The sequence below is a fragment of the Panthera uncia genome, assembly GCF_023721935.1.
Source record: "Panthera uncia isolate 11264 chromosome E2 unlocalized genomic scaffold, Puncia_PCG_1.0 HiC_scaffold_19, whole genome shotgun sequence".
In the NCBI taxonomy this organism is placed as follows: Eukaryota; Metazoa; Chordata; class Mammalia; order Carnivora; family Felidae; genus Panthera; species Panthera uncia.
This window is the reverse complement of record NW_026057588.1, coordinates 2,127,934-2,149,310: the sequence shown is the minus strand read 5'-3', so window position 1 is coordinate 2,149,310 and position 21,377 is coordinate 2,127,934. Positions and strand designations below refer to the sequence as shown.

Here is a 21,377-nt window from a genome sequence, read left to right as displayed (position 1 = left end):
GGTGGCTCAGTTGAGCGCCTGGCTTCAGCTCAGGTCATGATCTCACAGTTTGTGAGTTCGAGCCCCGCATCAGGCTCTGTGCTGACAACTCAGAGCCTGGAGCCTGCTTCGGATTCTGTGTCTCCCTCTCTCTCTGCTCCTCCCGTGCTTGTGCTCTGTCTCTCTCTCTCTCTCTCTCTCAAAAATAAATTAAAAAAAAAATGAACATTAAAAATAAATAAATAAAAACAAACAAAAAAAAATCCTCTCATCAGCCTCTGTCATCTTTCTTCCTGTGTAATAACCCCTTAGTCATATTTTAAAAGTATGCTCCACATCCAATGTGGTGACTGAACTCACGACCCTGAGATCAAGAGTCACATGTTCTACCGACTGATCCATCCAGGCACTGCCCTCTTAGTCATTATTATTTGAACTGGAATCAAGGGTCATATCAAAGACCCCATCCTCATCACCAACTGCAAACATTTCACACATTGTAATTGAAAATACTTGCGTGACTCCACAGAGCACACTCGTATGTAAGGTTCTCTTAAAAGCATATTGGGGGTCAAACATCCAGGTAGTTTCCCAGATTCTTATTTACACACTCTTGTGGTTCATTCCCAGAGTAATGAGCCCTGGCTTACAGAGAGTCAGAAGATACCGGTAGGAGTTTTTATGCATTTTTGGTAACACGGTCAAGCTAGACTATCTGACCATTATGCCAACCCAAACTGGAACTAGGTGTGGTCAGGAAATTTGGGGTATTAAGCAACACATAATAAATGCATGGCCCTCATCTTAGCCAAGTGTCAAAGCCAGATACTCAGAAGTCCCTAAAAATAAAGCTAGAACTTTTTTAGCCAATTTTAAACTGATTCTGTATTAGATGAAACAAACGCACAATATATCAAAATGCGGGGAATGCTGCTAACATAGTCATTATAAGGAAACTTACAAAATGACTATATTAGAAGGAAGTTCTCAAATAAATGACATGGTCCATCTTAAGAAAATAGGAAAGACAAATTAAATCCTATAGGCAACCCTGTTTACTTCATCGTCTCTCCTCTCACACCTTGGGAGCAGTCCTGCCACAGGGGCAGTGTCAATTGGCAACCAATGAAAACTGTTTCTATATAAGTCACCAAGAACACTGGGTAAGTCACAAAAGCCACATCCCTGGAATCCCAGATCTCCCTTCTCTCAACCCGTTTTCCTGCCTGCACAGCAAGAGCTCTGACTTGAGCCATCCAGAGTCTAAGAAAATCCACAAAATACTTAGATTATTTGTCCTGCAAGTGGTCTTGGCCACAGGAGGCAGCTCTGGAGGTCCTGAAAATGTCTGCACCTTCTCATTCTGTTCAGCCATAGTCGGGGAATATCCAAGCAGGTACCTCTTGCGGGGCATCCCCTCTAGCGTGCTGCAATCTCTCTAGCCCCAAATTAATTACACTTTGTTCCTGTATCCATTATAGTTCCTGCCTGGCTCCTGTAGCTCTTCCAGCCAGTGACATCTACCTACCGAATTCTGACTCAGGCTCCTTGCCAGGTACCAGAGGCCAGTTTCCTCTTCATAGTGCCTGGGGACATGAGACATTCCATAGGAACCAGGGACCAAACTCATTCTGCTTCCAGATGCACTGGAGGTTGTCACAACTACCTCTCCACAGTTACTTACGGACCCGGGCCACATGACAGGTCCCACAAAGCCCGTAAGTCTTTCCCAGAAGACCTCGGGCAGCAGCACAAATTAGGCCAAACCTGGAATGAGAGCTTTTCTCTGCCATCACACTGTCCTCTCTGAGACATGGAAAACTGGGGGCTCCCATAAACTTGATCCTTTCATGTTGGTAGAACACAACTATGTCCTCAACACACCCCCACACAATGAACAGAACCCTCAAGATTAAAAATGGCTGAAAGAATAAGCATTTTATTATTGTACAAACATGAGCAACGAGAGGCATGCAGTTCCGGGGCTGGATGACGTGAGACCGTAGACATCCACAGAGAGCATGACACGAGATCAAAAAGTCCATGAAGACAAACCTTTGCAAGCTTCCTGGAAAACCCATCTCGTGAGCCAACTCTTTCCACACCTAACCCAGACAAAAGGAAGGAAATGAGGCCCCTGATGGTCCGTGGAGGCCAAACACGACTGCAAGGGACTGTGGAGACAGCACAGAGGTCTGCCTGCCTGAGCATGCTGAAGCGACAGACACACACGGTGGAGCTTTGCCAGATGGTAACGGTAGGGCGGCTTTGCCACTGGCAAAGGGGCTCAGCAGTTTACAATGTGCAACACAGCTCCCGAACGCACCTCACATACCAGGCGCTCTCAAGGAATCTCCCCAGCGTAGATGTGCACAAGTGTGAGCTACGACTTGTGAATGATGGCTCCCTCACAAAGCCTACTCTCAGAGCTTCACTCTGGGGAAACAGTCAGGCTGAATGAGGAGACAGCACATTCGCTGTACAGCTGAGGCCTTTGTCCAGGGTAGACTTTCCCGTGCTGAAAACGGTTTAGTCTTTGGGTGAAGGCTGTCCTATGTCCGATGCACACACGATCCCTGCTGGGAATTCTCAAATGAACTATAAGTTGGGGCATTGACTAAAGGATCTCCCACATTTGCTGCAGTATTAAGGCTTCTCTCCTGTGTGAATCTTCTGATGGAGAACAAGTGTGTGTTTGCGGTTAAACTCTTTCCCACATCTGCCGCACACATAAGGCCGCTCTCCACTGTGAACTTTCCAGTGCCGGATCAGATTCGGCCTCTGGGTGAAGGCTTTCCCACACCTGCTGCACTCGTAAGGATTTTCTCCAGAGTGAACTTTCTGGTGCTGAACGAGTTTAGAGATGCAGCTAAAGGCTTTCCCACATCTGCTGCACTCATAATCACTGCTGTGAATTCTCCAGTGCACGTTAAGGTGAGAGCTCTGGCTAAAGGCCTTCCCACACTCACTGCACTCGTAAGGTCTCTCTCCAGTGTGAGTTCTCTGGTGCAGAAGGAGCGTGTGTTTGCGGCTGAACTCTTTCCCGCATGTGCTGCATACATAAGGCCTTGCTCCTGTGTGAACTTCTTGGTGTCTAATGAGGTTAGACTTACTACTGAAGAATTTTCCACAATTGCCGCACTGATAGAGTCTTTCGCCAGTGTGAACTCGCCTATGTTCAATGAGGCCAGAGATTTGTCTAAAAAATTTCCCACATTCGCGGCACTCATACGGCCTTTCTCCAGTGTGTATGGTCTCGTGTTTGAAAAGGTCACAGCTTTGGCTAAAGAGTTTCCCACACTGACTGCACTCATAAGGCCTTTCTCCAGTATGGATTCTCTGGTGCCGCGTAAGCGTGTCTTTGCGGGTGAACACTTTCCCACATTCAGTGCACCTGTGATGCCTCTGTCCAGTGTGAAGGGCTCCGCCAAGCCCGGTGCTCTTGTAGGGCTTCAAAGGCATGCAGGGGACTTGGTGCTGAGGAAGGCCAGAGGGGGCTGGCAAGTCCATCCTACCCTCCGTGCACATGGAGGTCTTCTCTGACACGTAGGGTCTGCAGCTTTTCACGGAGGCCCTGCCCTCACCTCTTCGGAAGGGCCTCTCTCCAGCGGGCTGCTTCTGGTGCTGATGGAGGCTGGCACTGAGCCACCATTGCTTCCAGCGCGCCCCCCGTGCGGGCGGCTTCGGCCTGGCCTCTCCCTGCTGGCGTTCAGTCAGGTATAAGATTTCTTTCAACGCTGAGCCAGAGCTGTCACGTGGGCGGGTCTTCGCACCTGCCTCAGGAGTCCTGACCCGGGACACTCCTTCTGAGGAGACAGAGGATGTATCATTATCCCCCACTGCACACCAACAACCTGAAACCAGAGAAGCGTTGCTGACACGCATGCTGGACTCTGCGGACGCACAACCTCATCACAAATGAGTGTATGACGCATACAGGAACACATCAGCAGGACCGTTTACGGGACAAGGGAGGTTGGGACAGGTTAAGAAATGGGCTGAAAACACAGAACTGGGTCTCTGAAGGTCACAGAATGGCGGAAGCCCCCCGAAGACAAGGATATGTGCACAGAGTACGGCAAACGGCTTCCGGGAGGAATCTGGCTGCCGAGACAGGGGAGTGCTAGGCAGAAGGGCACGCGCAGGCCCAGGAATATCCACTTACAAGTGTATAGCCGGTGCTCGAGGATTATTTAAGGGTATGGGCCCATCTCCTGACACGTTAAGTGTCAACGCTGCAGAACAACGTTGGACTGAGCAGTGGAGAAGACCGGGTGCAGGGCAAATGAGACGGCAAGGGGCTTCAAGTCAGACGGGAAATAAGCGACGACGTCAAGAACGGGGAAGGATGGGAATGCTGTGTGGCCACCAGCCTTGAAACCAAGCACTGGTGTGCAAAGTTAATTCTGCTGGTTTTGAACCCCGCCTTGATATCATGGCCCTCCCCCACATGCACTCACCAGGTCCAGGTCCCTTCTGAGCCTCTCTTTCTGTGGCTGGGGTCACATCCACCCGGTCAGGCACCCAGGGATCTTCCCTTTGCTTTGGTTGTGCAACTAAGCGTGATGTGGAGGGTGCAATTCCTGAGGGAGACACAGGACAGGTGAGTGGCCACTACCGGCCAGAGCAACTCATCCCACGATGCTCCACAAGTTCAAAAAAAAAATTATCACCAAAACAAAAACCTTGAAGGCAGGTTTTGCAGGCACAAAGGTCCTGCAAACTCCTGGTATAAGTAAGCCCCAGAAAATGTCACCTAGAAAAAGGGAGAGGAACTTTAGGCACAGAGGTACCATAGTTCTGGAGAGATTCACCAGCCCAGAAAATGCCCAAGACAAAGGCATCCATGGGGCAAACCACACACTGTGACTCCCAAAGCCTTAGCTGTGTGGCTTCGGGATGGGGTCACTAAGAGGCGAGAACACTCCATACGGCTCAGACCTGGCACCCACAGCGCCTACTCCAGGAAGCCTGGCAGGGAAGCAGTGCCTGTGATCTGACCAGGGAAGGACACAGCGGTCCGTGGCGAAAAAGAGAAAGAAGATGGGATTGGTGTGCGGACCTTACCCAGTGAGGCTAAAAGTGCAAAGTTCTCGAGCATCACATCCTGATATAAAAGTCTCTGAGAATCATCAAGGAGCATCCATTCTTCCCACGAGAAGTACACAAACACGTCCTCAGAGATCACACAGCCCTGCAATGACATGGCCAGCGGGGTCCAGGAAAAGTCTCTTGACTGAGTATCCCCACTCTACCCACAACAATGTCAGGCTCAGCCACATCCCCATGTGCCTGCCAGTTCCTCTGGGGTGCCCTAAATCATGCCTCCTAGACATAAACCTAGACTCACTGCTCTCACGGAAGCCCCCAGTAGCAGGGCTGCAGGACCATCAGTGGACACTCTCCCCTCTCGTGCACGTCACTTCTCAGACCACACCCCCACACACACCTTCAGTCACCTAGCACCACTCTTCTTGCCCACACCAGACTCCTCACATGTTGCCCTGCAACGAGCACAGAGAGAACGCTTGGCAGTACATTCGGGATCCCATCTTGCAACAAACCTCAAGTGGCCCCAATTGCCAAAGGAAAGCCCCCATTCCTGCTTTGAAGGCCTCTCAGTCTGGACCTTTCCTTCAATTTCAGGCACCCAGAACTCCATGCGTATTTCAGGTACCTGCAGCCTTCTTCCAATTCTCTGCTGCACGTTGTATTAGTTTCCTATGGCTGCTGTAACAAACCATTACCACATTGTGGCTTAACACAAATTCATCTCCTTACCACTCTAGAGACTATAAATCCAAAATAACACTCACTAGGATAAAATCAGGACTGTGTTCCTTTGGGCAGTTCTACAGAAGAATCTGTTTCCTTAACTTTCCCAGTTTCTCAAGAGCTCATGCAATCCTTGACTCCTTGCCCTATCCTCTGTCTTCAAAGCCAACATATGTTATCACTCTGACCTCTGTTTGTTTCCTCAAATCTTCTTTGACTCTATTCTTCTGTGATTACACTGGGCCCAATGGATAATCTCTCCATCTTAATATACTTAATTCAATCATATACACGAACGGGGCGCCTGGGTGGCTCAGTCGGTTGAGCGGCCGACTTCAGCTCAGGTCACGATCTCACGGTCCGTGAGTTCGAGCCCCGCGTCGGGCTCTGTGCTGACAGCTCAGAGCCTGGAGCCTGTTTCGGATTCTGTGTCTCCCTCTCTCTGACCCTCCCCCATTCATGCTCTGTCTCTCTCTGTCTCAAAAATAAATAAACGTTAAAAAAAAAAAATTAAAAAAAAAATCATATACACGAAGTCCCTTGTGATATGTGAGGTAACATATCCAGAAGTTCAAGGGATTAGAACATGGACATCTTTGGGAGGCATTATTTCATCAATTATACACATGCTTTATCCTCAGTAGTCACAACTTCCTTATCTCCACCCAATCCTCTGAACATTAGTTTTACGACTGACTTCCCCAGTTCAGTGCATAGTGCAGCATGTTCACAATTTTGAGTCACCTCTAACTCCCTACCTTCCTTCTCACAATCCACTTCAAACAAAACAGGCCCTAATAAAGTAACAAACAGAAAATACAATCTGGGGCACCTGGGTGGCTCAGTCAGTTAAGCATCTGACTTCAGCTCAGGTCATGATCTCATGGTTCGTGAGTTTGAGCCCTGTGTCAGGAGCTGTGCTGACAGCTCGGAGCCTGGAGACCACTCCGGATTCTGTGTCTCCCTCTCTCTCTGCCCCTCCCCCACTCTTGCTCTGTCAATCTCTCTCTCTTGAAAATAAACATTAAGGGGGAGGGGAAGGAAAAAAAAAAAAAGAGGTTAGAGTGGGAGAGAGCCAAAGCATAGGAGACTGTTAAAAACTGAGAACAAACTGAGGGTTGATGGGGGGTGGGAGGGAGGGGAGGGTGGGTGATGGGTATTGAGGAGGGCACCTTTTGGGATGAGCACTGGGTGTTGCATGGAAACCAATTTGACAATAAATTTCATATATTGAAATAAATAAATAAATAAATAAATAAATAAAAGAAATAAAAAAAAAAGAAAAGAAACATTAAGAAACACACACACACACACACACACACAGACCTCCCTTAAAAAAAACAAACTAGCCACCAGGAGGATGACTCTGGAAGTTCTGCTGTGACCAGAAGCACTGGCAGGAAAAGACCTCCTCTCCTGGCCCATCATTGGCTGGGAGCTGCCACCTCATGATGCAGAGCCTTCTGGATATTGTAGTGACTACCACCCCACGGGGCTCGGACAGGAAGCCAGGGTGGTCAGAGTGGAAGGCAAAGAAATCATTTATTGAGAGCCTACTGTGTGCTAAGTCTGCCAGTTGCTCCCAAGCCACAGCAGGTGTCCCATGTCCTAAGCATGAATGAACTGGCCCTGGCTATTCTGGAGGTTCAGGATTCGTAAATCCCAGCCTCACCCCTCCTAATTTGGGACGCAAGGGGAACAGTTTCACCTCCAGGGTGTGAAATGAAAAATGAAGACAAAACCTCCCTGGTAGACCTCTGTGCAGTTGTTTAAATGTTTCTCACACATAATGCTCCATTCATTAAAATGGCAGGAAAAAACAGTCTGTATATATTGGTGAAGTTACGTATAAAGCACTTAAAATGGTGCAAGGTGCACATTTAGTGCTGGATACAATCCTCATCACCACCAATCTGGGCTCTCATATACCCATGTGGCCGAAGAGGAGTCCGTGCTGCCCATTTGCAGACTTAAAGACCGTATCTATCAAAATTCAAATACACATACCCCAGACCAACAAGTAGCCTTAATAGAAATGATTAAAATTTTTAAAGGATGGAACAGTGTGTACAACCTGTGACATTCAAAACTATTCTAAGAAAAAACAATCAAACATACAGAATGCTACACGTTTCTGTGTGTTTTGGGTAGCCTGTTGCACTAAGGTGATGTTTTTCTAAGCAAGATGATTCAAGATTTACAATTTAAAAAATATTTTTCGGGGCGCCTGGGTGGCTCAGTCGGTTAAGCATCCGACTTCGGCTCAGGTCATGATCTCACGGTTTGTGAATTCATGAGTTCGTGCCCCACATAGGGCTCTGTGCTGACGGCTCAAAGCCTGGAGGCTGCTTCAGATTCTGTCTCCCTCTCTCTCTGCCCCTCCCCCACTCACAGCCTGTCTCTGTCTCTCTCAAAAACAAATAAACATTAAAAAAAAAAATTAAAAAAATGTTTTTCCTCAGGACTGAATTGTAGCTTAGGGTGGACATCATTTCAAATTTTGTAGCACATTTCTTCTGTATCTTCTGTTCAAATTCACAAACTTTGAACTTGAATTACAACCAATCACACAGTGTTTAGGTTCCAGTTGGCAATGGAATCTGCCAGACGGCATCTAACTTCAGGGCCTCAGCTCTAGAGGAAAGCTAACCTGGGTTTGCAGTAAGTAACTCCACTACTGATTATGATTCCTTGAGCATGGCCTCACCTCTCCAAGCCTCCACTTCCTCATTTCTGACGTGGGGAAATACTAGTATACAAAACATATGGTGATTGGAACTATTTATTACCTCGGGAAATACATGCTATCCTCTGGTCATTCTCCCAACAGCACTTCAGACCCTTCCCACCGGAGGAAAGAAAGTGACTCCTGACCATCCACATCTTCTTAACCTGCACCCTTGATTCAGAGGGTTCCAGGTGCTCATCTCCTGTCCCCAACCACCCTCAGGTAAACTGGGTCTCACATGGATCTGTGTATTCAGTGGAAGCTCACACTGAATTCCTGACTCCTACCACCAGGTTCAGTGTCCCAACAGGACAACGTCCCTTGATACTGAAGACCAAACGGGGTACTGCACACTTCTGGGGAGAAAAAGTAAAGCCAATGAATTCTATGGAAAATGTCACACCATTTATTTAGGACACCTTTAATTTCTCTCAGCAGAAGAGTTTTGTAGGTTTCAACAACCAAGTTTTCAGTAATATTCAAATAACTTTGTAGCTTTCAAAAAATATTTAAAAATGAATGTAATGTGGGGCGCCTGGATAGCTCAGTCAGGGTTAAGGATCCAACATGGGCTCAGGTCATGATCTCGCGGTTCGTGGGTTCAGCCCCGCATCGGCCTCTGTGCTGACAGTTCAGAGCCTGGAGCCTGCTTTGGATTCTGCGTCTCCCACTCTCTCTGCCCCTCCCCTGCTCACGCTCTGTCTCTCCCTCTCCCCAAAATAAATAAACATTAAAAAATGCTTTGTTAATGAATGTAATGAAGTAACTTAAACATATTATTCTGATTCCTAAGAATTTTATTATTTGATGCTATAGAATTGACCTGTAACAATTTCATCATTCAATTTTTGTGTTCCATGCATTGTTGACATATAGACTATAGTTCACTTACATCTGTCTGTCTACGCTTCATATGTGTATTCATACATATATGTAAAGGGAGAGAACCTGTACACAGCACTTTACATTTACTTATGCCAGTGAATTTTTTGTACCAATTGATACGATAATTTTTCCTTAACCTGTTTAGTATGTTAGATAACATAATGTTTTGCTAATATTAAAGCAGCCTGGCATCACTGGAATACATCTCTCTTGGTTATGGTGTATAGTACATTTTATACATTGCTGAACTTTGTTAATATAGACTTAATGTTATTTGTATCAATATTCATGAGGTTAGTTCTAGTATACTTTTCAGATGACTTAGAATTCTCTTTATATTCTAATATGTGTTCTGGAAGACAGTTGTATTTGGTATTAATTTCTAAACTAAAATGTGTTTGTATACTTTTCACATGCCTGATAGCCACTTGGGTACCCACTTCTACTGACCGCTCATAATTTGGGCATTTAGACTGGAGTCTTATTTCTTGCTCTGATTAATGCTATTTCTTTGTATGGACTATGCATTGATCCCTTCACAATTTTAGACATTGGAGATATCCTCTCTTGATTTTCTTGTTTCCAGTATAATTAACATACAGTGTTATATTAATTTCAGGTGGACAATATATTGATTCAACAATTCTACGTGTTATTCAGTGCTCATCATGATAAGTGTACTCTTATTCCCCTTCAACTTTTCCACTCATCTCCGACCCACCTCCCCTCTGGTAACCACCAGTTTGTTCTCTATATTTAAAAATCTTGTTGGGGCGCCTGGGTGGCTCAGTCGGTTGAGCGTCCGACTTCGGCTCAGGTCGTGATCTTGCGGTCTGTGAGTTCGAGCCCTGCATCAGGCTCTGTGCTGACAGCTCAGGGCCTGGAGCCTGTTTCAGATTCTGTGTCTTCCTCTCTCTCTGCCACTCCCCCGCTCATGCTCTGTCTCTCTCTCTGTCAAAAAAATAAACATTAAAAAAAATAATAATAATAAAGTAAATAAAAATCTTGTTTTGTTTCATTTTTTTCCCTTGTTCATCTACTTTCTTTCTTAAATTTCACATACAAGTGAAATCATAGGATATTTGTCTTTCTCTGACCAATTTTCACTTAGCATTACACCCTCTAGGTCCATCCACATTATTGCATGTGGCAAGATTTCATCTTTTTTTATCGCTGAAAAATATTGCTTTGGATATACATACCATCTTGCCAGCTTGCATTCCCACCAAAAGTGCACAAGGGATCCTTTTTTTCCATATCCTCACCAATACTTGTTGTTTCTTGTGTTTTTTATTTCAGCCATTCCAACAGGTGTAAGGTTCATTGTGTGTGTGTGTGTGTGTGTGTGTGTGTGTGTGTGTGTGTCTAATTTACTTATTTTTAAGAAAGCAGGAGAGCAAGCAATGGAGGGGAAGAGACAGTGAAAGAGAGAATCCCAAGCAGGCTCTGCACTGCCATGTCGGGCTCGAACTCAACGAACTGTGAGATCATGACCTGAGCCAAAATCAAGACTCAGACGCTCAACCAGATGAGCCACCAAGGCACCCCTCATTGTGGTTTTGATTTTCATTTCCCTGATAATAAGTGATATTGAGCATCTTTTGACAGGTCTGTTGGCCATTGGGATGCCGCCTTTGGAGAATTATCTGTTCACGTCTTCTGCCCATTTTTGAACTAAATTCTTTGGGTATTTTTGGTGTTGAGTTGTAGAAGTTCTGTATATATTTTAGATACTAACACTTTATCAGATATATCATTTTGCAAATACTTTCTCCCATTCAGTAGGGGTGGTCTTTTTGTTTTATCATTTCATTTGCTCTGCAGAAACTTTTCTTTGGATGTAGTCACAATATTTTATTTTTGCTTTTGTTTCCCTTGATTAGGAGACATATCTAGAAAAATGTTGCTATGGCCATAGACAGAAATTACTGTCTCTGCTCTCTTCTAGGATTTTTATAGTTTCAGGTCTTCCATTAAGGTTTTTCATCCATTTTATTTTTGTGTATGATGTAAGAAAGTGATCCAGTTTCATGGTTTTGCATGTAGCTGCCCAGTTTTCCCAACACCACTTATTAAAGAGACTATCTTTCTCACTGGATATTTTTGCTTCTTTTGTTGAAGATCAATTGACCATATAATGGTGGGTTTACTTCTGAGCTCTCTGTTCTGTTCCACTGATCTGTGTGTCTGTTTTCTGTCATTACTATATTGTTTTGATTACTAGAGCTTTGTAGTATATCTTGAAAATTGGATTGTAATACCTCCAGTTTTGTTCTTTCTCAGGATAGCTTTGGCTATTTGGAGTCTTTTGTAGTTCCATACATATTTTAGGATTATTTGTTCTAGTTCTGTGAAAAATGCTGTTGGTATTTTAATAGGGATTGCATTAAATGTGTAGTTTGCTTAGATAATATGGACATTTTAACAATATTTGCTCTCCCAATTCATGAGCATGGAATATCTTTCCATTTGTTTCAGTTATCTTCACTTTCTTTCATCAATGTTTTATAGTTTTCATAGTACAGTCTTTCACCTCTTTGGTTAAGTTTACCCCTAGGCATTTTATTATTTTTGGTGCAATTATAAATGGGATTGTTTTCTTACTTTCTCTTTCTGCTAATTCATTATTAGTGAATAAAAATGTAACTGAGGGGCCCTTGGGTGGCCCAGTTGGTTAAGCACCAGATTCCTGATCTTTGCTCAGGTCATGATCTCATGGTTTGCGAGTTCAAGTCCATCAGGCTATGCACTGACAGTGTGGAACCTACGTGGGATTCTGTTTCTCCTTCTCTCTGTTTCTTCCTCTCTTGCACTCACACTCTCAAAATAAATAAATAAACTTTAAAAAAAGTAAATAAAAGTGTAACTGACTTTTTTAAACGTTTATTTATTCTGAGAGAGTCAGAGACAGTGCAAGTGGGGGAGGGGCAGAGAGCAAGGGAGACAGAGAATTCCAAGCAGGCTCCGCACTGTGAGTGCGACCCCAATGTGGGGCTCAAACCCATGAAAACAAGACATCATGACCTGAGCAGAAACCAAGAGTTGGATGCTTAACTAACTGTACCACCTAGACTCACCAAAATGCAACTAATTTGTATCCTGTGACCTTACCGAATTCATTTATCAATTTTAGAATTTTCTGGTGGAGTATTTCAGGTTTTCTATATAAAGTATTATGTCATCTGCAAATAGTGAAAGTTTTACTTCTTCTTCCTTACCAATTTGGATTCCTTTCATTTCCTTTTGTTGTCTGATTTTATGGTTAGGACTTCCAGTACTATGTTGAATAAAAGTGGTGACAGTGATGTCCTTGTCTATCTCCTGATCTTAGGGAGAAAGCTGTTTTTCACCATTGAGCATGAGGGTAGCTGTGGTTCTTCATATATGGCCTTTATCAAGGTGAAGTATATTTCCTCTAAACCTACTTTGTTGAGAGTTTTATCATAAATGGATGTTGTATGGGCCACATGACTGGCTCAGTTGGAAGAACATGTGACTCTTGATCTTGGGGTCATGAGTTCAAGTCCCACATTTGGTGTAGAGATCACTTAAATAAATTAGAAAAACTTTTAAAAAATGAATGGATGATGTATTTTGACAAAAGCTTTCTCTATATCTACTCAAGTGATCATGTGGTTTTTATTCTTTCTCTTGTTGAGGTAATGTACCACATTGATTGATTTGTGAATACTGAACTCACCCTTGTATTCCAGGAATAAATCCCACTTGATTGTAGTGAATTATTTTTGTAATGTTTGGTTTGATTCCATTTGCTAGTATTTTGTTGAAAATTTTTACATCTATGTTCATCAGATATTGGCCTGTAGTTCTCTCTCTCTCTCTCTCTCTCTCTCTCTCTCTTTTTTTTTTTTTTTTTTTTTTTGGTAGTGTCTTCATCTGGTTTTGGTGCCAGGATAATACTAGCCTTGTAAAATGAATCTGGAAGTTTTCCTTCCTCTATTTTTTGGAATAGTTTGAGAAGAATAAGTATTAACTCTTCTTTCAATGTTTGGTAGGATTCACCTGTGAAGCCATCTGGTCCTGGCCTTTCCTTTGTTGGGAGATTTTTGATTACTCATTCAATTGCATTGCTAGTAATAAGTCTGTTTAAATTTTCTACTTCTACCTGATTTAGTTTTAGGAGGTTATAAGATCCTAGTAGTAATTTATCTATTTCCTCTAGGTTGTTCTATTTGTTGGCATATAATGTTTCATAATATTCCTACAATCCTTTGTATTTGTGGTGTTGGTTATTTCTCCTCTTTCATTTCTGCTTCTGTTGGAGTCTTCTATTTTTAATTAAAAAATTTTTTTAATGCTTATTTATTTTTGAGAGACACAGAGAGAGACACAGCATGAGCAGGACAGGAGCAGAGAGGGAGACACAGAATCTGAAGCAGGCTCTAGGCTCTGGGCTGTCAGCACAGAGATCGACACACGGCTTGCACTCTGAGCCACCCAGGCACCCCTCTATTTTTAATTTTTATTAATTTTTGATAAGTGTGGCTAAAGGTTTATCAGTATTGTTGATCTTTCCAAAGAACCACCTTTTAGTTTCATTGATCTGTTCTATTATGTTTTAAGTTTCTATTTTATTTCTGCTCTAATCTTTATTATTTCTTTCCTTCTACTGATTTGGGGTTGTTTGTTCTTCTTTTTCTAGCTCCAGCACAGAGCCCGATGTGCGGCTCAATCCTACAACTATGAGATCATGACCTGAGCCGAATCAAGAGTTGGACACTTAACTGGGCCACCAAAGTGCCCCTGGAGCAATCTTTTATACATATTTATTGAATCAAGTTAGCCGAGATGTTGTGTTTTCCATATCCTTACAGTTTTTGTGTGTATTCTATTAATTATTAAAATAATTTTGAGGGAGACGTGTCTAGCTCAGTTGGTAGACCCCTGATCTTGGGGTCATGAGTTCAAGCCTCATGTTGGGTGCAGAGATTACTTTAAAAAATAAAATAAATAAAAATATTTTAAAAGAATTTTTGAAGGTCTGTTCTTATGTACGTTACCATTCTTGTATTTTCTTGATTAAATTACTTGTTTGATACTGTAAAATATCCCTATGTTATCTTTGGTAATATTACTTTCCCAGAAGTTTACCATTTTTTTTAATTTTTAATATTTTTTGAACTTCACCATTTCTTATATTAATCACTCCAACCTTCTTATTAGTATTCATATCTTATTCCACTCCATTCCTTTTAGCTTATCTCTATTTCAGTAATGAGGGATCTTTTATAACAGACTGTATGGAGTTTTCCCATGCATTTAATACAGTCTGACATGAGGCACCTGAGTGGCTCAGTTGGTTGAGCGTCTGACTTCTGCTTAGGTCATGATCTCACGGTTGGTGAGTTTGAGCCTGCATCAGGCTCCTCCCTGACAGCATAGAGCCTGCTTGGGATTCTCTCTTTCTCTCTCTTTGCCCCTCCCCAACTTGTGCTTTCTCTCTCTGTCTCAAAATAAATAAAATGAACTTAAAGAAAAAACACACTTTTTAATTTTTTTTTCAACGTTTTTTATTTATTTTTGGGACAGAGAGAGACAGAGCATGAACGGGGGAGGGGCAGAGAGAGAGGGAGACACAGAATCGGAAACAGGCTCCAGGCTCCGAGCCATCAGCCCAGAGCCTGACGCGGGGCTCGAACTCACGGACCGCGAGATCGTGACCTGGCTGAAGTCGGACGCTTAACCGACTGCGCCACCCAGGCGCCCCAACACACTTTTTAAAAAAATGTTTTTTATTTATTTTTCAGACAGAGAGAGAGAGAGAGAGAGAGGGAGAGACAGCGCCAAGTGGGGAAGGGGCAGAGAGAAAGGGAGACTCAAAATCTGAAACAGGCTCCAGGATCTGAGCTGTTAGCAGAGAGCATGATGTGGGGCTTGAACTTGTGAACCACAAGATCATGACCTGAGCCAAAGTCGGAGGCTTAACTGACTGAGCCACCCAGGTGCAACTGAAAAAAACAAAACAAAACAAAACTTTTGAAACTAAACACACTTAAGGGGTGCCTGGCTGGCTCCTTCAGTGAAGCGCACAACTTTTGATCTCGGGGTTGTAAATTCAAGCCCTACGTTGGGTGTAGAGATAACTTTAAAATCTTAAAAAATACAATACAATACAATACAATACAATACAATACAATACAATACAATACAATACCATACTTAAGAATTCTACCCCTAATTCTGATCTCCAGGCCTTGACCTAGCCCAGATCACCATCCTCACCCTGTGGCCATCTCCAACCCAGCCCATTCTCCCACAACCCCAAAGCTTCCATCCCCAAACCCCATGTGACACCTCCAAACTGAGACATCTCACAATCAACCACGTCCAAAATTCAACTTCTGATCCCCTTGAAACCTTCCTACTTTGACTTATTGATTTCCATTTTCAAGACGTCCGTGAAAAACAATAGAACAGCAAAAATTAAAAAGTTAGTTTTTCACTCCTTACTCTCAATCACTGCCACTTGTGTTGCAGCAGTAAATAGTGTTGGTTCTAACCTTAAAATCTATCCAGAATCCGACCACTTCTTCCCTTTCCTCTGGCACTACTCTGGTTCACCCATCGTTAAAACACTTTTGGGAGCCCGGTACACTACATACTTACTGGTCTCCAGGAATTCATATTCCCCGCCCGCCCTAATCTAATCTAATTTTTGCTGAGCGCAAAAAATGTGGCTACTTTTGAAGCCCGCCCCCCCCCCCCAACACACACACACCAAGTCCTTCTACTCAAAATCTGATGGCTCCCAGAGTCCTCACAATGAGTGCAACTTCTCACCCAAGGCGTGAGCCCTCACACTGCATACTGCAGACGCAAGACCCCAGACTCCGGTTTTACTCCGTCTCAGTCCCGCCCAGGCCCTGCACCAAACGGCCCCTCCCCTACTGCCAGCTCCCGCACCCCGTCACGCCGGCGCTCAGACACTGGGCCCCAGCCCGCGAGCGCCTCCCCGGCCTGGACACCGGGACCCGGGCCGCAGGGACGCGACCAGGCGCCCCGCGCTCGGGCCTGGAGGGTCTGGGTGGGGGAGGGCGGGGAGGGCCCGGGGGTCGCGCGTTTACCTGAGGCGGGTACCTGGGCGCAGCCGCAGCCATCGGACTCTGTGGGCGGGGCAGGAGACGCCGGCTCTAGGTCGGGGACGCAACCACAGCTGTCCCAAGTCTCACCCCAGCGGCAGGGCCACGATGGGCGTCGCCAACGCCGAGCCTCGGATTTGTCTCCACGAAACGAGGACAACGCCTCCGCCTCCGGCCTAACCAAGCATTCAAAGGCCCCGGCTTGTGTAGATCCTAACAAAAAGTGAGAAAATGCCGATTGCAAGGAGGATGCCAGGCCCGCCCAGTCGCCTTTCTCACGCACTAAAACGCAGCTCTCCTGGGCCTTCATTGGACGTGCGGCGAGTAGGCTTCTGGGTAATGTAGTTTCCCATGAGCCTTAGGTCCAGACTGTAAGGGTTAAATTGTAGTGTAGGGCTAATGCTTAGCTTGAAAAATAACAGCTTTGTGTTGACATTGAAGGTTAAGAGATAACAGCCTTGCTTTACTCTTATAAATTACGCCTCATACTCTTGTAAATTAGGCTTCACCAATTAAGGAAGCAAAAGTTCAAAGAAAAGAGCATCAGAGGCAGGGTCAAGGAGATCCACTGGTTGCCACTTAGAGGCAGAAAGTCTAAAGTAAACACCTCATTAGGCAACTGTTTCTAACTCATCTGGAAATTGTTTCTTTGTTCTGTTCCCAGGTGATGATAAAACGATGTGATCGGTTATAAAAACTCTGTACCCCGGCTGTTCGGGGCCGCACTCTTATCAAGAGTGTTGGTCCCGATCGGTCGGCCTTGCCTCTCATTGTAATAAACTTTGTTGTGACTGTCACTGGTGCCTGTAGCATTCTGTTTCAGGAGTCGTGTGGATGCAACAAGACAAATGGTCCTGGGCTGAGGTTCCTGGCAAAAGCAAAGGGCCACAGCGAAGGGCGTGGTAAATGGTACCCGCTCTCTTCGAGGAAGGGGCAGGACCCGGATTCCGTGGAGTGTACTCCGGACGGGTTACAGAAATGTTTGTAGACGTTATTTCAGATGTTCCCCAAAGCCACAAAGCCAAAAGGACACAACACCACACCGTATCTCTCTGTCCACTCATATGTGGGAGCTAATAAGTATCACCCGGCTGCTTTTTAAATACATACACAGCGAAGCTTTAGGATCAGTTTTGTGAACTTCAGTTCTGGTCAGGGACAAGAGAGAAAAGACCAGACAGGGCCACTGAGTGGAAGGGAAAAAAGGGATGTTGAGCAGCTGTGAAGCCAGTGGACAGATTTCCTCAGGAAAGTTTTCTCCAGCTTGTATAATCAATTGGTGATTGTACCAGCCCAGCAAGGGACATTTTATTCCAGATAATATTTTTTACTCTATATCCTAAGATACATAGAATTGCTTTTAAGATCTGAGACCTGTCGAAAAGGAATGCAACCATTTCAAGGTCATTTCCTGCTTGGACAGGGTCTGTCATTGTCAAATGTTTGAGACACCATGAGGTGTCTCACATATCCTCCTGTGAAGTAATCACTATTTCACGTGATATTTTGGGGTAGGTTTCTGAACAGGGAGTTGAGATTATGGCTGAAAAAATTTCTGAGTACTGAAGTATGAGAAACAAAGGAATGAAGCTGAGCACATGTCTGTATTGAAATCTTGACCACAGTCAAAGCTTTGTCTACAAGTTTTGATTCTTTTTTTCTCTCCTGGAAACATGGAACAGTTGGAGGGAGAGAGAAAGAGGATATTTAGAGGACGTTAGAATGGTAAAAATCAATAGCAAAACTATGTTGTCATGGTAATTCATTCCTCTCGCGTATATTTTCAATGAACAACTGCCCTATCTTAATTAGTGGGGTTTCAAGGAGTTGTGTATATATAGGAAATATCCTACCTTCAGAGATCTTTGTCCTGCATTGTTCATTGACACTGTCAGGATGCCTAAAGTGTTTTACGTTCAGCTGTTTTCAATACACCACCAAAAATCAGCAGTTAGGGCTATTTTCCCACCACAGTAATAGACACTTGACTCATTTAAATGACAACACTAGTTGAAAATCTTATCTCTAAAAATAAAGATCAAGACAATTCCTGGGGCTCCTGGCGGGCTCAGTCCATAGAGCATGTGACTCTTGATTTCGGGTTGTGCATTCAAGCCCTATGTTGGATGTAGAGCTTACTTAAAAAACAGAAAACAATGAGACAATTTTTTTATTTTTGTCCTGCAGGATAGGCTACGGGAAGATCAACAGATGACATTTGGAATTTAAAATGTTATTTTTCAGGTCACTTGGGTGGCAGAGTGGGTTAAGCGTCTGACTCTTGATCTCAGCTCAGATCATGAACTAACAGTTTGTGAGTTTGAGCCTCACATTAGGCTCTGCTCTGATAGCGCGGAGCCTGCTTGGGAATCTGTCTCTCCTTCCCTCTGCCCTTCCCCAACTTGTGCGCGCGCTCTCTCTCTCTCTCTCCCAAAAGAAATAAATAAACTTTAAAAATTGTTTTGAATTTTATTTTTCAAATTCAAGGAAAAAAAAAAAGAGTGTCCTTTTAACAAAATCCTGAACAACTAACCACGGTTCATTTGAGTTAACTGTCCCTCAATACACGTGGTTCTGAAAATCAGTCTATTGGAGTCAGTCTTGTTCCAGTACTACAACTTCTAAAAGCTGGACAGCATCATTATTAAACTTCTGAAAATCAATCAATCAGTGATAAATTCCAGTCTGGAAAGACAGCCAACACTGGGATAGTCCCAGACCCCTACCCAACAGCCAGTCAGCAAGTACCTTACTCCAATGGCCGTGTTTCTGACAATAACCTTCTGAACAGTAGAGGTACTCCAGTGCCTGTGATAACAGAGCCAAAAGTCTGTCCAACCCTAAACACTCCCATTTCTGAAAGCCCAGCATGTGCTAAATACCAAACTTCCTAATACCCTATATAAAACTATAAAGCCCCAACTTTTCTTGTGGAGACCGTGCCTTATAAATACAGCTTCCTGGCACCTGGGTGGCTCAGTCAGTTAAGTGTCTGACTTTGGCTCAGGTCATGATCTCACAGTCCGTGGGTTCGAGCCCTGCATTGGGCTCTGTGCTGACAGCTCAGAGCCTGGAGCCTGTTTCAGATTCTGTGTCTCCCTCTGTCTCTGCCCCCCACTGACTCGTTCTCTCTCTCTCTCTCTCTCTCTCTCTCTCTCTCTCTCTCTCTCAAAAATAAATAAAAACATTTAAAAAGATAAGAATAAAAAATAAATACAGCTTCCTGTTACAAGCAAATAGGAAGTTTACCCTTTTTTGCATTAAGATATTTCTTATTGCTGCTGTAGCAAATTTAGTGGTTTAAAACACCAGAAATTTATTATCTTACAGTTCTGGAAGCCAGGAGTCTGAAATGAATCTTCTGAACCTAAATCAAAGTGTGAGCACAGTGGTTCCAGGGGAGATGCTTTTCTTTGCCTTTCCTAGTTTCTGCTAGCTGTCCACCTTCCTTGCAGTGGAGTAAACTACCTTCCTCATCACATTGCCTTCTCTTCTTCTGTAGTCAAATCTCCCTCTGTCCCCACCTTTGTCAGTATGTTTAGCGCTCATCCACATTAATCCATCCCAGACAATCGCCCAATCCCAAAACTCTTATCTTAGTCACATCTGGAAAAAAAAATCACATCTGCAAAATTTCTTTTGCCATATATGGGAGCCTTATTCAACCTACCACAGATATCAAATTCACTATTCGTTGAAACTGTGTAAAACTTCCAAAGGTTCAACTTGCATTTACACTTGTGGCTACAGTAGCCCTAATAGTAGCTGAAAAATATATTGTCTGTGCAATGGGATATGCAATGGGTACAATATTAATTTCAGGTGGATAAGGTTTTATAGTACAAGAAGAATCACAGCTCTTAAAAGGTCATGGAAGAAATTCCCTTTGTGAAACATACAAAGCAGATTTTGTCAAAGGAGATATAAAAAGCATCATCATAAAGATACATCAAAATAAACTACATTAAAATGAAAGGCTTCTGTTAATTATAAAATATTATAAAATGGAAATGAAATGCACTATTCAGAAGATATTTAAAAGTTCTAGAATTGTTTATCATGTAGTATCAAGATTTAATGTCAGTAATATCTCAAATTTTTTAAAAACTCACTTAAAATGTTTTGAAAGTCCTACAAAATACGGGCACCTAGTTGGCTCAGGCAGTTGAGTATCCGACTCTGTTTTGGCTCAGGTCATAATCTCATGGTTTGTGTGTTCAAGCTCCGTGTCTGGCTCCTTGCTGACAGGGCAGAGCCTGCTTGGGATTCTCTCTCTCTTTCCTTCTCTCTCTGCCTCTCCCTCTCTCCCTGTCCCTCCCTGTCTCACTCTTCTGTCACTGTCTCTAGTGAGTAATAATAAACTTAAAAGTCCTACAAGAAGCCCCTGGGTGGCTCAGTTGGTTGAATGCCTGACTTCGGCTCAGGTAATGATATCACAGTTGAGTTCGAGCCACGTCAGGCTCTGTGCTGACAGCTCAGAGCCTAGAGCCTGCTTTGGATTCTGTGTCTCCCTCTCTCTGCTCCTCCCCTGCTCATGCTCTGTCTCTCTCTCAAAAGTGAATAAACATTAAATTTTTTTTCTTTTTTAGTCCTACAAAACTGTCTTTGTAATCAAGAAAATGCAAACTGATGGGGTGCCTGGGTGGCTCAGTCGGTTAAGCTTCCAGCTTTGGCTCAGGTCGTGATCTCACGGTCCATGAGTTGGAGCCCCGCGTTGGGCTCTGCTGACAGCTCAGAGCCTGGAGCTGCTTCGGATTCTGTGTCTCCCTCTCTCTCTGTCCCTCCCCTGCTCACTCTCTGTCTCTCAAAAATGAATAAATGTTAAAAAAAAATTTTTTTTAATGCAAACTGAAACGAAACTTATTAGCATGGCAAAACCAGTAAGCTGACATTGCCAAGTGCCATAATAT

General features: G+C 43.9%; 1 protein-coding gene across 1 annotated transcript; it reads right to left on the bottom strand.

Moving 5' to 3' along the window:
- Positions 1 to 1,728: 1,728 nt before the first annotated feature.
- ZNF671 (zinc finger protein 671) lies at positions 1,729 to 5,185 on the bottom strand. The gene is made up of 3 exons (XM_049622257.1): positions 5,047 to 5,185; positions 4,440 to 4,562; positions 1,729 to 3,872 (listed from the first exon to the last, which is right to left on the bottom strand). The coding sequence occupies exons 1-3, from the start codon at positions 5,183 to 5,185 to the stop codon at positions 2,626 to 2,628; spliced, it is 1,509 nt and encodes a 502-aa protein (XP_049478214.1). The 3' UTR covers positions 1,729 to 2,625.
- Between the last annotated feature and the right edge of the window lie 16,192 nt (positions 5,186 to 21,377).